Raw genomic sequence first — 15,165 nt, 5'->3', positions numbered from 1 at the left:
GGTTGCACACACACACACAATTGTAAAAAAAACTTTTCTCTATAATGTGTTTGATTCAAAAATGTTTTAAAATGTTATAGTGTATAGTATGATGATTTAACAAATAATGTTAGGAGGTTATTGAGTAATAAAGAGATTTTTTTAATTAATGAAATCGTGCTTTCCATTTCATTAGGGCACAACACATTTGTAAACAAGAGTGTATCCCTCGCACACTTTATGCAAACTGTCATCCGAGTGAAAGTGTGTGCCCTTTTGAAATGTTAAGCTCCGAATAATGTATGTTTTGCATTGTCTAATGCTTAAATGTGATTTTGGGGGTTTTTAGACCACCTTGAGTCTGGGGTATTCAAAAACACACAAAAACTAATTTTGTTTTGTTCAGTGGACCTTTAAAAAACAGAAATGTTGAATGTATTTTAAAAGTTAAGTTTCAGAGGAATATTCCATAAATCCCATGTGAAAACTGAACAAGACTGTACAGTGAATTCAAATAACTACAGTATTCTCACTGAATAGCGAAAGCTACAATATTTCATGAATAAATGAATGTTTCTAGTATTTAAAATAGAGGTGAAAAGTCATCGATTGTGATTGGACATTGGACATACATGGAATAGAAAACTGAATAAATATAAATAAAAAAAAAGAAATAGACGAAATTTTGCCCCATAGGAAAAAAGTTCAAAAAACTACAGTATTGTGCGTAAGTGTGAGTGCCTCTCAGTTTAGCTCAAATAAATTGCTGGACAGCTGAAAATATTTTTTCATGAAATTTTAGCATGTATTTCGTAACATATTCAAAGAATGGTGCATTTTTTATGTTTTACTTGAATCAAAATACCTAATTTATAACAATTTGGCTGCAATAGTCGACAATTTGATTAGCAAAGAACTGACCAAGTATTTTATGAGCAATCAAAAAGTTATCACTTTCCAGGCTCAGCTCATCAACTGCAAATCACGCCATCGTTTGATAAAATAAAACTGTTCTCCTCGACATAAACTATAGCCAATCGGAAATGAACAGTGCCATCACCATCGCGCGATAATTAGCTTGGATTAGGGTACCCCAACCAAGTATCGATTGATTAAATGCTGCACAATTTAAGTCAAAACCTCGTGAAATTTCTAAATTTATTTATATCGAGCAATTTATATGTCTCACCATACTGCGGCGTGATCAGCTGTGATAAATTTTCAACAGCCAAGACCACAAACACGGCATCGATACCAGCCATCCATCATCAGCTGTTTGCGCAGCAAAAAAAAAGCTCGCGGTCCTCAAGTTCAAGCACTAGACACCCACTACAACTTATGGCTGCCGATACCTTCCAAGAATAGGTTGAAAAGAACGGGTCGTGATTGTTTATGCTGTCTGATAGTTCCATGCTGGGCTTTATCCAACGTCCTTTGGAAGTGTTCGTTTTGTTGATGGCTGTTTCAGTGCCAACTTATAATGCTCTTTGTACTAGTAGGGCGATGGTTCACATGGACTGTTGGAGCACTTTTCGGCACACCGACAAATGTCTTGTTAACGTCGCACGGAAAGTGCTTTCTAGAAGAGAGAGGAGGATTTGTTGCTTCTGCCGTGGCAGGGCGATAGCACGCGAATCAAGCACACTGGGGAGGCTTGTCCATGCTTGAATTTAGTCCGCGGATTCAGAGCACGCCCGGTGCTCTACCTTGCCGGTTGTTGGTGCCGCAACCTGAGCTTAGTACTTCCAAAGAGATGCACCACAAAACGTGACCGTTTTTTTGTGACAACCGTGCCGCGAAACACTGGGAAGGTTGAGGGCCTCATAAAAAGGCTAAATTCAATCAAATCGAATCGTTTGCCGCGAAATCCCAATGAGATTCACTTCTCGTACGAACTAAACACGTGGTGCTTCTTCTTTGCGAGCCACATTTTCCGTATTTGTTGTTGTTTTATCAGCAAGGCGCAGCTCAAGGACGAGCATGGTATCGGCAACGTGGTTCAGGGATTCGCGGTGGGTGGTGCAATTTGGCGCGATCGAAGTGAAACAAAGAAGGCACTTGAAATCGACATAAAAGTGACCTTCTATTATTCATCGATGGCTGGTGGCTGCTAGTCGAGTGCCGCCGAATCGTAGTCGGCTGCGAGCTGGCCGTTGACGCGGATGCGAATCAGTTGTGGAAAAGTTTCGCTTTTTGAGAGGAGTGAAAATATCGGGGGAAATTCAAGCAGTACATTCAAATTTTGTGTGTTTTTTTTTATTGAAGTAGAAGAAGGCGAAATGAAGATGCCGGCGTTAAATGTGGGACACATAACCACGCCGGAGCCGCATTATATTCCTGGGTGAGTGAAAAAAAAAACGTTTTAATTTATTGACAATCTAATGACGTCCTTGGGAAATAAAAATATTATTTTTGTTTTTTTTTACATTTTTTGATGGAAATCGTTGAAAATGGTTTCTTTCAATCACAACCTCACAACCTCGTGTTCTTCGGAAAACCAACAGGAAAAAATAAGTGTTGTTCAATTTGTAAATGTAACCATTTTTAATTTGTTTTTTTTTTTTTTAAAGAAGGTAGCTCAAGTTTTAAAACTCAGAAAATTTGGTTCTAGTTTTTGCCCAGAATTAAATTTATGCACCTTTCAGTTTATTTAAGGACGTATTAAACTCTGACAAACAAGCAAACAAACTCGCAAACAAACAAGCTTTTTGACAGTTTGCCTGGTATGTTTGTTTGCCTTGATTTGTTTGTACAAACGTCAGCCTGCATATAATCGGCTTTTTTTGCGAGTTTGGCATTGTCTAATACCTCCTTTAGTATATTGGGTTTAATTTTTATTTCAACATAAATCAGCATAAAATTGTTTACAGTTTCGGATCTATGTTTTCTAACCTTATTTTACCTTAATAAAACTCCAACGCAGGGATCCTGAAAGTTCATTACGCCTAGCTTTCTTCTTGTCATTCATCAACATCTTCGTAATAGATTTTCATTATGGCGTTTTCTTGGGCAAACGAATAATGTTAACTTCTCGCTTACTTTTTCAAATCCTCTAGAACACAAAAATTCTAATATTTAGATTTTAATGAATAAACAATCTCGGCAGCTTGGTCCAGAACACAAGTGTTCGCTTGATCAAACGGTTCGTAATCTAAATTTAAAAAAATCTAAAATTTAAAAATCTAAAAAAAATAAAATTTCAGAATTTTAAGATTCTGAAATTCCAAATTTTCTAAATTCTAAAATGCTGAAATTTCAATTACTCAATTAAAAAAAAATGTTTTAATTCTTAAAACTTTCAGAGCGAGTCCACGAACAGAGCATACCCCTTTGTATGGGACGTCGTTTGGACCTCACCAATCTGCCTGAAATTTAAAAATTTAAAGTTCAAAAAAAAAAAAAAGAAGCTGCTTTTCTGATGTCATCTAGTATCCTTGGAAACGGACTTGATTTTCAATAAATGTGAATCGAGGATTTTTTTAAACTTTAATTTTTTGAATGGTTCAAATGGATGAAAATAAACATTTTTATGCATGTTTTTATTGTGAAATTGACTCAGAAACACGAATATGATAAAATGGAATACAAAAGTTTTCCAATGCAAAAATTTACAACCAAAAAATTCACTAAAAGTAAAAGTGTCTATTTATGTTATATGTTAAACTGTTTTACCCAAAGCGATATCAGTCTCAGATGGTAGTCCCAAATGTCCCCCACACGCTCCAGGTCGAGTCGAGTTGATATCTGGATGGAACACTTTTTCATTTAAATTTGAAAATTGTGCTATTTTTTCACTAAAATGCCAATAACTCCCTTTAGATTTAAGGCCCCCCCCCCCCCCCCCCTTCAAAATTGGCCCGAAAAATCAGGGGGCAAAAAAAATATTTTTACAATAAACTTCAAAATTTCAATGAAAATTCAAGTGCAACCAGCTGAAATCAAATTAAAATACATTCTTCTGCATTCATCATTTTTAGCATGTTTGGGTTTATTAAAAAATCTTAAATTTTTTGGAAAATTTTCGATGCAAAATCTTTTTTTTCGATACAATTTTTATTTTTGTCAGATCTTAGATTTTTTGAAAACTAGAGATTGCAAAACAACTGAACTAGTGTAAAATGTATTTTAAAACACTTTTTTCATTTAAATGTGAAGACTATGGCTTGTTATTTAAATTTTTATATTTTTTTATTTTTTTGCCCCCCCCCCCCCTTGACCTCGGCCAGGGCCGAGAGACAAAAACTTTTTTTAATATTTGCATCGGCCTAATCAATTGGGATTCTCCACCCCGCATTTTGTTGGATTTTTTAAGCCCTTTCAGATGCATTTTGAATTTCTAAATTTAATGTTTGCCTAAGTTACAGCCTATTCAATATTTTTGTAATTTTCGAACCATAAAATATTCTGTCCGGATTTGCCTCACTTCCCGTTAACCTAAAGTGCTCATATTTTGGTCAGATGCTAGTTTTACATGTACAAACAACCCCTGAAAATTTCAGGCATATTGGTGAGGTCGACGCGAGACGGGTATACTTTGCTCGTGGACTCGCTCTTAAAATTCATGAATTGTGAAAATGAAAAAAAAAACTGAAATAATACAAAGCCCATTTTTGCCTTACTCGCCTTACTGAGGAAAAGCTATAAAATCACTCAAAAAATGAACTTAATAATTCGACCTCGTAGACCCACCTTCACGTATACCTATCGACTCAGAATTAAATTCTGAACAAATGTCTGTGCGTGTGTATGTCTGCAAGTCCGTCCGTCCGTCTCCGGACTGGCTGAACCGATTTGGACCAGTCCGGTCTTATTCGATCCATCTTTGTAAAAAGGGTGGTTTTTGTAAGATAACCCGTCATGTTACATATTTTTAGAAAGGTATTTAAAAGACCTTTCCAATGAGCTTAAAACATTGAAGATCTGACAACCCTATCAAAAGTTATTAGCACTTAAGTGTTATTTATACACTTTTTGGAGGCCGGATCTCAGATTTTTCAATAAAAATGATTTCCGGGTCCATCATGCGACCCATCGTTAGTAAGATAATCGAAAGACCTTTCAAATGAGCCGAAGACATCGATGATCTGATAACCCTATCAAGTTATGAGTATATGAAGTTTCATTTAGAGAACATTTGTAGGTTAGACATTTGTATTATACAAAAAAAAATGTGAGGAAGATATCAACCAGCTTACGGTGGATAAAGTAACGTTTTTTGTTGCAAATCTGATATTTGGATCCGTGATAGAGGCCACGGTATGACGGAAGCAATTTATAAATCAAGATGACCTTCCTGATGAAAACATTTTCGATCTAAAATATTCTTTCGGTAAACATTTCCTTTTGACTTGTACAAACTTTCGAAATACGCAATTTTGATTTTTTTAATTTTTATTTAGTACTAATGAAGATGAAAAACCATTTTTATCTAAAAATTGCTATTTGCACCGATAGAACATTTTGAAACGAACATATGTATTTTAATCAGAAAAATGAAAATCAATTCTCTACGTATAAATCTCCATGGGTCATCTCGATTTATAATATTTTCCTTCTGCCATACTGTGAGTGAGACTCTTTCCCGATATTTGCAGTATAAATCAAAATATGTCAGATTAGGCGCACATTTTTTTTATCGTTTTCATAGAATACACAATTCTTTGAAAAATGGCAAATTCTGTAAATACTTATTTTATCAAAACAGAAAAAAAACAAACGAAAAATCTATGTTTTTTTATCAGACGAAGATTCTAAACCTTGAAAACAGTGGAAAAAGGTAAAAGCTTTCGCCCCCGCTCGAAGGACGTGTCAATTGCATCCAAAACAGCAAACAGTTCGACAGTAAAATCGAACATCATTGAAAGAGCCCGCCAAAGCACATGAACTTGAACGAGGCGCCAGGCCAGTCCGCCCTCCCAACCGATAAAACTGCAGTCTGGGACACAAAGCTATGATGACGGCTGGCAATGAAAAAACACAACTCCTGACGTTTTAAATTTCCTGCCCGGAAGCACACGGCTCGCTGCTGGCAGCAATTTCCGTTGGCGCGAGTCAAACTTTCGAGGAAGGGCCACAGACAAACGGACGATCAGAGCGTTTTTCTTGGCGATGCAATAAAGGAAATGTTATGTTGATTTGTGTGTGGTTTTGAGCTTTTGGGTGAAAGCAAAGTACCTCTATTTTTGGCTGGTGGGCGTAAACGGAGCTTCCAAAGAGGCTCAATTCCTGCTAGTCACGCAATTGCACCATTCCGAGGGTGGCAAATGTCAGAGCGATTTGATGTGTTCATATGGTGGAGACTCATCCCTCTTAACCGCAGGCATGTGTGAACTGTGTGCTGTCTGTTGGAAATGAACATGTGCCTTGATGGGGTGCTCTACGTGGAGTAATGCGGTTCCCTACAATTAGGGAACGCGTGATTGCGTGTCTGTTGGGTTAGAGATTTAAAATAGAACTTTTACTCAACTATCTTTCAGCTACACCGGATACTGCCCGCAGTTGATGTACAGGATTGGTAACACGTATTCCTCACTTTCCCACCGGCTTTTGATTGACCCTTCAGTTTCGCACTCGGAAAAGTTAATTTTATCGGATCGATCAACGGACGAGTACCAGGCAAGATTATGATGATATTTGAAATTAAAAAATATAAAATTATTCAATTCTCCGTCATTGATAAGGTAACCCGTCCAACGTTGAGGGAAATCGACGCCACCGGAACCATTGTCCCGCGGCACGAGGATGAAGACCTGCGGGATACGATCTACCAAAAGCCGCTCATGCCCGGTTACGAGGGCTACATTCCGCGCACGCAGAGCAAATACGGACGCCGGTACGCTGTGGTCACCTCCGAAGGGCTCAGCGAGTTTGAGCGGGAATGTTTGCGAACGCGAACTCAGATGAAAAAGCTTAGGCATCGGACTGCCCAGCCCATTTCCACCATCTCGGAGTACAGCTTGGGGGATCGGATGAAGGTGAGATTTTTGGCTTTTAAACACTTTAGGCAAAATCGATATTTTCGCTCCAGGTGGTTCAGGATTTTGTTCAAACGGAACAAAATCGGGGTTTTTTATTTAATTTAAATTTTTGTACTTTTAATCCAGCTGAAACATTTTCGGTGAATTCGGTATGCCCAAAGAAGCCATTATGCATCATTAGTTTGTCCATATAATTTTCCATAGAGAATTTGCAGCAAAGCTAAAAGACACATGTTGCCACCTATGAACAAATAGCGTAAACCTATGATTTTTTGAAAAAAATGTGTTTTTTCCTTCATAATCAACATTTTTATAAAACTTATGCCGGATTCGGATGAGAAAAATTATTTTCAACAATTTGGTGTACAACTTTCCAATATTTGTTTGATTTTTATATGAGAAAACTGTAAATTTATAAAAAGATAGTAATTTGGACAATTTGGCAAGCAAGTCTGTCAAAAATCAATAAACATTGTTGAATATACGTTAACACATCTGTTATCAACTATATAACTGTTTATTTCATTGATATAATCGGGGAAACTCATTTTTTCGTGTTCCAAAACATGTTTTTTAAAGAAAAAGGTCACAAATTTTTGCGCGCCCAAAAATTGATGTTCATTATTTTAAAGCAAAAAATTTTTCTCGTCTTTTGCAATCAGATTGATTAAGATTGATGCCGGGAATCATGAGAAATAAGGGATTTTGTTCTTCAATCCAGCAGAAAGGAATACGATTTTTGGCAAGTAACCTCATTTTGGCGCCACCTACATTTGAAACACAGTCGCGCTGCAAAACCTCAATACAAATTTGGCAGCTGTCCATACAAAAATGATGTATGAAGATTCAAAAATATGTATCTTTTGAAGGAATTTTTTGATCGATTTGGAGTTTTCGGCAAAGTTTTAGGTATAGATAAGGGCTACACTGAAAAAAAAATGATAAACGGTATTTTTTTTTTGAGATTTTTAGTTTTACTTTTTGTCACTAAAACTTACAAAAAAACACTATTTTTAATATTTTTTATTTTCTGATATGTGTTAGGGGACATCAAATGCCAACTTTTCAGAAATTTCCAGAATGGACAAAATACTTAGACCGAGTTATGCATTTTTGAATCAATGCTGATTTTTTCAAAAGTGGAAATATTGGTCGCAAAAATGATTCAACTTCATTTTTCGATATAAAACTGAATTTGCAATCAAAAAATACTTTAGTGAAATTTTGATAAAGTGCACCGTTTTCAAGTTATAGCCATTAACTAGGTAACTTTTTCAAAAATAGTCGCAGCTCAAAAAAGCAAAATACATATAGAGATATTTCGCAGCATTTCAAAAATATTTTTTTCAAAGGTGGGCAACATGGGCACTCCCTTAAAAAAATAAATGACTGCGATTATTTTCAAAAAAGTTACCTAAAATGGCTATAGCTTGAAAGCGGCGCACTTTATCAAAATTTCACTAAAGTACTTTTTGATTGCAAATTCGATTTTTCATCGCAAAATGAAGTTGAAATTTTTTTGCGATTTTTTTTAAAATCGGTATTGATTCCCTATTTAGAAAAATTCTGAAAAGTTGGCATTTGATGTCCTCTAACACATATCAGAAAATAAAAAATATTAAAAATAGTGTTTTTTGGTAAGTTTTAGTGACAAATCATTTTTTTCAGTGTAGCTCTTATCTATACCTACAACTTTGCTGAAGACACCAAATCGATAAAAAATCCTTCAGAAGATAAAGATTTTTGCAATTTCATATATTATTTTTGTATAGGCAGCTGCCAAATTTGTATGGACAATTATATGGACAAACCAAGGGACAACCTAATAATGTATAATGGCTTCTTTGGGCATACCGAATGAACCAAAAAGGTTCAGCCGGATAAAAAAATACAAAAAAAAAACGAATGACCGAAATCTCAGAGAATTGCTTGATTCAAAATTGTCGAAAAATGTTCAGTTTTGTTGGCTATCCTGAAAAAAAAACGTGAAAAAAAAATCAGCCATGCAAAAAATATGTTCAAACACGAGGGGGATGACACTCCGCGATTTCATTCAAATCGCACCTAATCGCGTTAAATTCTTGCGTCATTGCTCATCGTGGTCGTTTTTCGCCTCATCGCGCCAAATCGCGCCAGATCGCGCACATCGTGCTCATCGTGCATAGATCGTGCTCGAATGAAAATTTGCATTCATGCAGTCAGAGTTGCCATTCAATATTCATTCAAGCAGTTTTCCATGAAACTGGCCGCACTGTTGAAATGTTTATTTTTATTGATTCGAGCAGTCCGAAAAGGTAAATAAACAAGATTTCTTCGATATTTCGGGACGGATTGCGGGAGTTCCATGAAACTGGATTGTTAAGGCGTTCAGACGGAACTTTTCCCCCTGCGAGGACCTGGACCCAGCATGTTTCGGATTTATAAATTGTTTCCTTTCGTTTCGACAGGACTTAGATTAGCAGGGGAGCGATGGAGATAGCGCTTCGACGGCCGCTTCTAGCGACGTTGGTTTACGGGTCGCAGCCCAACCGGAACAGCATGGCAACGTTGTCGGCCGCGGCGCCGAATTATTGTGACATTCGGTTGGACATTAGCGGCAGAACGGAACGGAAGGTTCGACCATCAGCTTCCATCGTCGACACGGGCGCTGTGTCTACTAGATGTCCTACGGGAATCTACCGTTCAGAATGATAAGTTCCAGCTTCCTGAAGGGTCGCTCAACATCAAGAAGGGGACGGCTACGGAGTTGAGTCCAATCATCGGCGATTTGAACCCGTGGGGATCGTTCACGCAAGTTCGCTGTCTGAGCTGCAATCCGGCGGTAGATTCTTCTCATTATGGACACTGTTTTCGCAACTTACGAACAAATGGCCCCAATTTATCGGCATGGACCAGTACGACTAGCACGAGCTGCTGCAGCACCTGCTGGAAAGTGTACGCAAAGAGGATTTGATACGTTACCAGCTGGCCATCGTACTCTCGCTTGGGTACGGAAAGCGCCCGAAAACGGTTGAGGACAGGATGGAAAAAATATCAAGTTCTTCGACACGCATCCGACCGCATGCTCGATCCCGAACCGGTGTTCCGTGGCCTCCTCGTGTCCACCATAACCTGCCAGGACTGCTGTCACATTTTGGTGCGGCACGAGTCCTTCCTGGATTTGTCACTCCCGATCAACTTGGAAAAACCGCAACCCCCCATCCGTCGGAAAGGCAGCCCTGAATCGGATTACGGCAACAGTGCGTCTGCTTCCAGCGAAGCCACCCAAAAACCACTGAGCAGCCGCAACAACAACTGCACCGCCACCGCAGCAGGTGGCGTTCCGGAAAGTGACGAAAAAGGCGCTGTCGAATCGGACAAGGACGACGACGGCATGTTGGACACGGACGTCGAGGTCGATCTGACCGAAGATTGGCAGTCGAAAAAGATCGTGACTCAGAATAGCAATCAGTCGTCGGGCGGCCGGAAAAGCTTGACGATGCGCCGGAAAATCCGAGCAAAGAGGTTGAATCGAATATGGTGTGTGAGTTGGGTCTGAGTGCCGAGGGCGTGGCCAATATGATGGATAGATGAGCATCGAGCAGCAGAAAGCGAAGGCCAAGGAACGACGTAAACGGACCGTGAGTCATGCCGATTGGGGCAAAACGCTGGTACCGCGATACCAGTGCGAAGACGAGTTGATGGTCGGGAACAGCAAGGTGTGCTGCGACGCGTGCACCGAGCGGATCAACAGCAGGCTGTACAAGTGCGTCTAGGTGGTGCTGGTTGCCTTTTGTGTTCGTTCGCGCTAGCACAAAGTGTCCAAGGGCGTAAGCTGCCCTGAGTGACGAATAAGCCGTAAAAGATGAGTTGAGCGTCAAATTCGAGCCAGATTTCGCGGCAGTCTTTGAGAAAGGGAGATGGTCGCAGGGAAAGCTTTGAAGGTGTTGACCCGCAGCGTTAGAATCAGAAATTTGTTGTCTAGATCGTCGAGTTGGTTTACAGCGAACGTTACGTGGTTTGCAACGGCGTACTGGTAGAAGGAGCATTGGATTTGTTTTATTGTTTAATCTATGTAAAAAACTCTTAATTGCTTAAATAAATTTTTTTTAACTTTGGTAAATTTAACGCGAAGCCTGAATACGACTACAATTACACGCTTAACTGCTTCTTCAAGTTTCTACTGAATGCGCGTCTTCTGCTCCGAGCTGGTGTCTTTCTGAGCTGGTCAAACGGCGTTTCTGGTTGTATCAGAAGTGCATCCGTTTCCACTGGCTCGACAGCGGCAATTCATGGTCGATCACTTGTGCAAGTTCGCGCAGATTACCTCGTCAATTCACTCGACCCTCTCGTAGTTCTAGATTGTATCGAGCGTCTCGAACGACTCCGCTGCTGAAGCCTGTCCAGCGAGATCAGACGGTTCAAGTCGAATGTCATCAGCTGGCCAGCCGCGGCCGCTTCCTGCCGAAAACACACTGGTCGGCGTGTGCCTGGTCATCGTTGATCGGCGACGACGTTCCTGACGTCAACAGTCATCCTCTGGAGCGACATGATCTCCTAGTTGTCATTGTTGGACATCTGCAAATGCACGTCCGAACCGTCCTTCATGTACTGGTCGTGCTCCATTCTTGTGCTGAATGATGTTGGACACGTGCTGGTGCACCTGGACAAACTCGGATGTGGGCAGTAGGTCCGACCGGATATCGTGCATGACCTCGCAGAAGATTCACGACAGGTCGACCAGTTTGGCGTCTGAAAAGTGTGCAAACAAGAAGAGAGCGAGAATGTTAGTTACGGCTGTCGAGTGGAGCCGTGCTCGCGGCGACAGAGCACGGGTGAGTCCTCACTGTTGGGCAATCTTTTACCACTGTGCGGTAGCGACGACGGTCCGTCCGGATGGGTAGCTGAGCGGCTGCTTTTCTGACGGGGGCTTGGGCGGGTCCACCATACATAGTTGCTTAATCCGCTGCAGGACCGTCTGGTTGCAAAGCTTATTCCGAACCAGCTGGTAGAACTGGTTCTCGTGCTCGGAGCTGGTGCTGCTGTTGCACCAGCCGTGGCCGCCTTTACAGCTCCAACCGGTACTGCCGGACCACTGTTGTTATTGATACTGGTCGTAGTCGTGGTGTGGCCTCCATCTCTACCTGCTACCAACCGGGTTGCTACTTTCGGTACTACTTTCATTGTTAAGTCCACCGGAAACACTGCTGCTCGTGGCCGCCGGTGATTTCATCGGCCGGCTTATGGTTGTGCGACCGGTTGGCTGAATAGATTGTTCATTTTCTGGATGGCGTTCGGCGATGTTGGACGAGGACGACGTGGGAACCATATTGTAGGCCGCTGCCACTTCCGTAGACTTGTTCGCCGCGACCGTAAAACTTTTGCCAGTGGTGTTGTTGTTGGAGGTGTTTCGGACTCGATTCCCGCCCACCCGGGCTCAGATTCGAAAGCGTCCATTGAAGGACCTGCACGTTGTGTTCGGACGTTGGAATCATAGACTAAAATATATACCAAAATCAGCGCACTGAAAGTCCACAAAACTTACCTACTTGCGAGTCCAGAGGCGATAGGAGATGCTTTGTTTAGTCGCAGAAGCGACTGGAACCGGCTGTGGGTGCTGCTACGGCGAAGGTTGTGGAGCCGTTTTGGGCGGCGGAACATTCCCAACATTCACAATTTTGGCCATCAACGTTGCGAGCCTCAAACCGAACTCGTCTCTGCAGGGTGGTCCTCGTCATCTGTCGGCAAATCCCACTACGCGTGACACCAACGCTGAATTCGCCACTGCAAAAGGGGGCTACGGTTGCTTCACAACCCGTCAAGTACGAGACGGATCATGCACACATGCTTCTCCACAGCCTCTATCGACGCCCGGCGCTATTCCCGTTCCCGGCAGCGCTGGTAAATCTAGCGCGACCATTGGCCGCAGGGTTGCCACGAGAGCGCGACCAGGTGCCACGTCCTCCACCACCGCGAATGTTTGGGTAAGAACGGGAATGATTGCACTGTTGTGAGCGATCTCGGACACGGAATACGACCGTCTAGGTTGCCTGATTCGTGCAACTTCGCCATCCAATTCTTGATGGCCTTGGAAACGCACACAAGCTGGTTCTTCTAGATCCTTTCTCGGAAACGAACAAAAAGTAGGACCCGGAATCAAAGCGGCAAATTTCGGACCACGTTTTTTATTTTGTTTGTTTATATTCTGCTGCTCGAATGTGATGACAGCAAAAAAATTACATTCCGTGGCTGTCATTCCCATTCGAGCAGTTTGACAGCTCACATCGTGAGATTTTTTTGCATCGCACTCTCATCGTATTCAAATCGCGCACATCGCACCAGATCGCGCTCATCGCGCCAAATCGCGGCTAATCGAAGAAAATCGTGTCCATCGTAGCTAAATCGTGAGCTCATCGCGGGAGTGTCATCCCCCTCGTTCAAACAGCTGAGAAAATTTCCAGCATTTTTTCTTTTAAGACTAACCTCATTTTTTTACTAACGATATCTCGGAAAATATTTGGTTCCATTGCTGGAGCAACATTTGAACGGGGCGGTACGACATTGCTCTTACGGCCTTTCATTACACGCGTTTAAATGTGACGAAAGGCCGTAAGAGCAATGTCGTACCGCCCTTTTCAAATGTTGCTCCAGATTTGAAGTATTAAAAACGTTTTTGACTATTTTCGATAAACCTACTTTTTTTGAGTTCCTAACATTCGAAATGAGCAAAAATCACTCTTTTGACATCCTGAAAATGTAAGCCTTGATTTTATTAATTTTTTTTAATTGTTTATATGGAAAAGTGCAGAATACTCAACAACGGAGTGGTTCTCTATGATTTCGAAAATCGACTTTTTTTTTTTGAAATTGTGTATCTTGAGAGGGATTTTCTGTTCGGTTTGGTGTATTCGACAAAGGTGTAGGGTATGATTATCATCAAAAATTATACAGTCCAGACTCGTTTATCTGAAGGCCTTGGCAAAATTTCGAAAGTGATGCTAAAGTGATTTAGAATGGTTAAATCCAAGATGGCGGCCAAAATGGCGGTGATGAAATATTAAAAAAGGACCATCCACAAACCACGTGTACGCTTTTTTTTTGGAAATCTCATGGATATTTTTTGCTATAATCTACAACTCTCAACACATTAATAATAAACTAGTTTGAAAACAGAAAAAAATCTGCCAATTTACACTTTTTTTTCTTAGTTTCACAAAACGGACTACCGTTTCCCGCTGGAGGCCACCCGGCCAGACGCCTCGGGTGTCTGCAAAGAGGTCCCCGTCGAGAATCTGCCACCGCTGCCAGAGCTGCCCTACTCGCGCCACACCCCGCCCCACTTTATGGAGAACGGTGACAACGAAAAGTACACCAAACTAGGTAAACTTCTGCTCTAGTTTCTAGCCTTGCACTCAATACAGTTTGAAAGATGGGCGGATTAGGAAGTGATGTTTCCCAATGTTGCATGGTTACATGTTACGAATTAGAAAGTAAACCATTAGTCACTTTAATAAATTGAAGTTTAACCAGGTTTCAAAATATATTTTTTTATTTCACGTGAAAGCTCGTTTTGAGGGTTGATTAATGAATGTCAATATCAAAACTAGATCACCGAAAGGCTCAGCCAATTCCCAAAACAATTGTTTGATCAATAATCGGCGCCACTCTCAAAACGGTGCTTTTCACTGCGTTCAGGAATGTCGTACGCCACACGTGTGTGAAGAAATTTGGCTCTCCCGTTCCGAAAGCTCACTAACTTTTGTGCTCCTCAGGTTACACCGGCCACAAACCGTTCCTGTGGCCCCGGTTCGGGGAGGCCAATGTTCCGCTGACGAAAAAGTCGATGTGCGACTTTACCAACAGCTACCAGCATCGGCGAAACACGGAGTGGGTTCCGATCGCTCCGGCGGGTTCGGGCACGTGCCAACCGAGCGCCCAGGTTAACGAGATTTACATGAAGAACATTGGGCTGCTGCCGAGCTACAAGGGGCACGTTCCTGGGGCGATGTTTAGGTGAGGTTTGGGTTGGAATGCGTGTTGGGAGTGATGAGATTTTTTTTTGTTTGTTTTAGGTTTGGCAACACCTTCGGAAATGACAGCAAAGATGCAAAGAAGGTTCTGAAGAAGTGTTACGAAGATTAGTTAAATGCTTTCGGAACAGTAAATTTTACGACATTTTTTGTGATAAAAGCAACATTTTTGATACAGTAATAAATCCCAACGCCAGCGT

The 15,165-nt window shown here is 41.2% G+C and overlaps 2 protein-coding genes across 2 annotated transcripts; both read left to right on the top strand.

Moving 5' to 3' along the window:
* Positions 1–1,692: 1,692 nt before the first annotated feature.
* Positions 1,693–15,125, top strand: LOC120430101 (UPF0605 protein CG18335-like). The gene is made up of 6 exons (XM_039595190.2): positions 1,693–2,320; positions 6,456–6,594; positions 6,660–6,953; positions 14,144–14,315; positions 14,708–14,948; positions 15,008–15,125. Exons 1-6 carry the CDS (start codon positions 2,142–2,144, stop codon positions 15,075–15,077), a joined length of 1,095 nt encoding a protein of 364 aa, XP_039451124.1. The 5' UTR covers positions 1,693–2,141; the 3' UTR covers positions 15,078–15,125.
* LOC120430129 (ubiquitin carboxyl-terminal hydrolase 45-like) lies at positions 8,988–13,365 on the top strand. Its single transcript, XM_052709799.1, has one exon. It carries the CDS (start codon positions 10,018–10,020, stop codon positions 10,492–10,494), a length of 477 nt encoding a protein of 158 aa, XP_052565759.1. The 5' UTR covers positions 8,988–10,017; the 3' UTR covers positions 10,495–13,365.
* Positions 15,126–15,165: the final 40 nt, after the last annotated feature.

The sequence above is a fragment of the Culex pipiens genome, chromosome 3, assembly GCF_016801865.2.
Source record: "Culex pipiens pallens isolate TS chromosome 3, TS_CPP_V2, whole genome shotgun sequence".
In the NCBI taxonomy this organism is placed as follows: domain Eukaryota; kingdom Metazoa; phylum Arthropoda; class Insecta; order Diptera; family Culicidae; genus Culex; species Culex pipiens.
The sequence above is the reverse complement of the archived record's forward strand: the minus strand, read 5'-3'. Positions and strand labels throughout refer to the sequence as shown.

Coding starts and splice junctions, on each gene's coding strand:
- LOC120430129 (XM_052709799.1), top strand. CDS start 10,018: ATGCTCGATCCCGAACCGGTGTTCCGTGGCCTCCTCGTGTCCACCATA.
- LOC120430101 (XM_039595190.2), top strand. CDS start 2,142: ATGCGAATCAGTTGTGGAAAAGTTTCGCTTTTTGAGAGGAGTGAAAAT. Junction 6,954..14,143: donor GCTTGGGGGATCGGATGAAG/GTGAGATTTTTG, acceptor TTTTTTTCTTAG/TTTCACAAAACGGACTACCG. Junction 14,949..15,007: donor GTTCCTGGGGCGATGTTTAG/GTGAGGTTTGGG, acceptor TGTTTGTTTTAG/GTTTGGCAACACCTTCGGAA.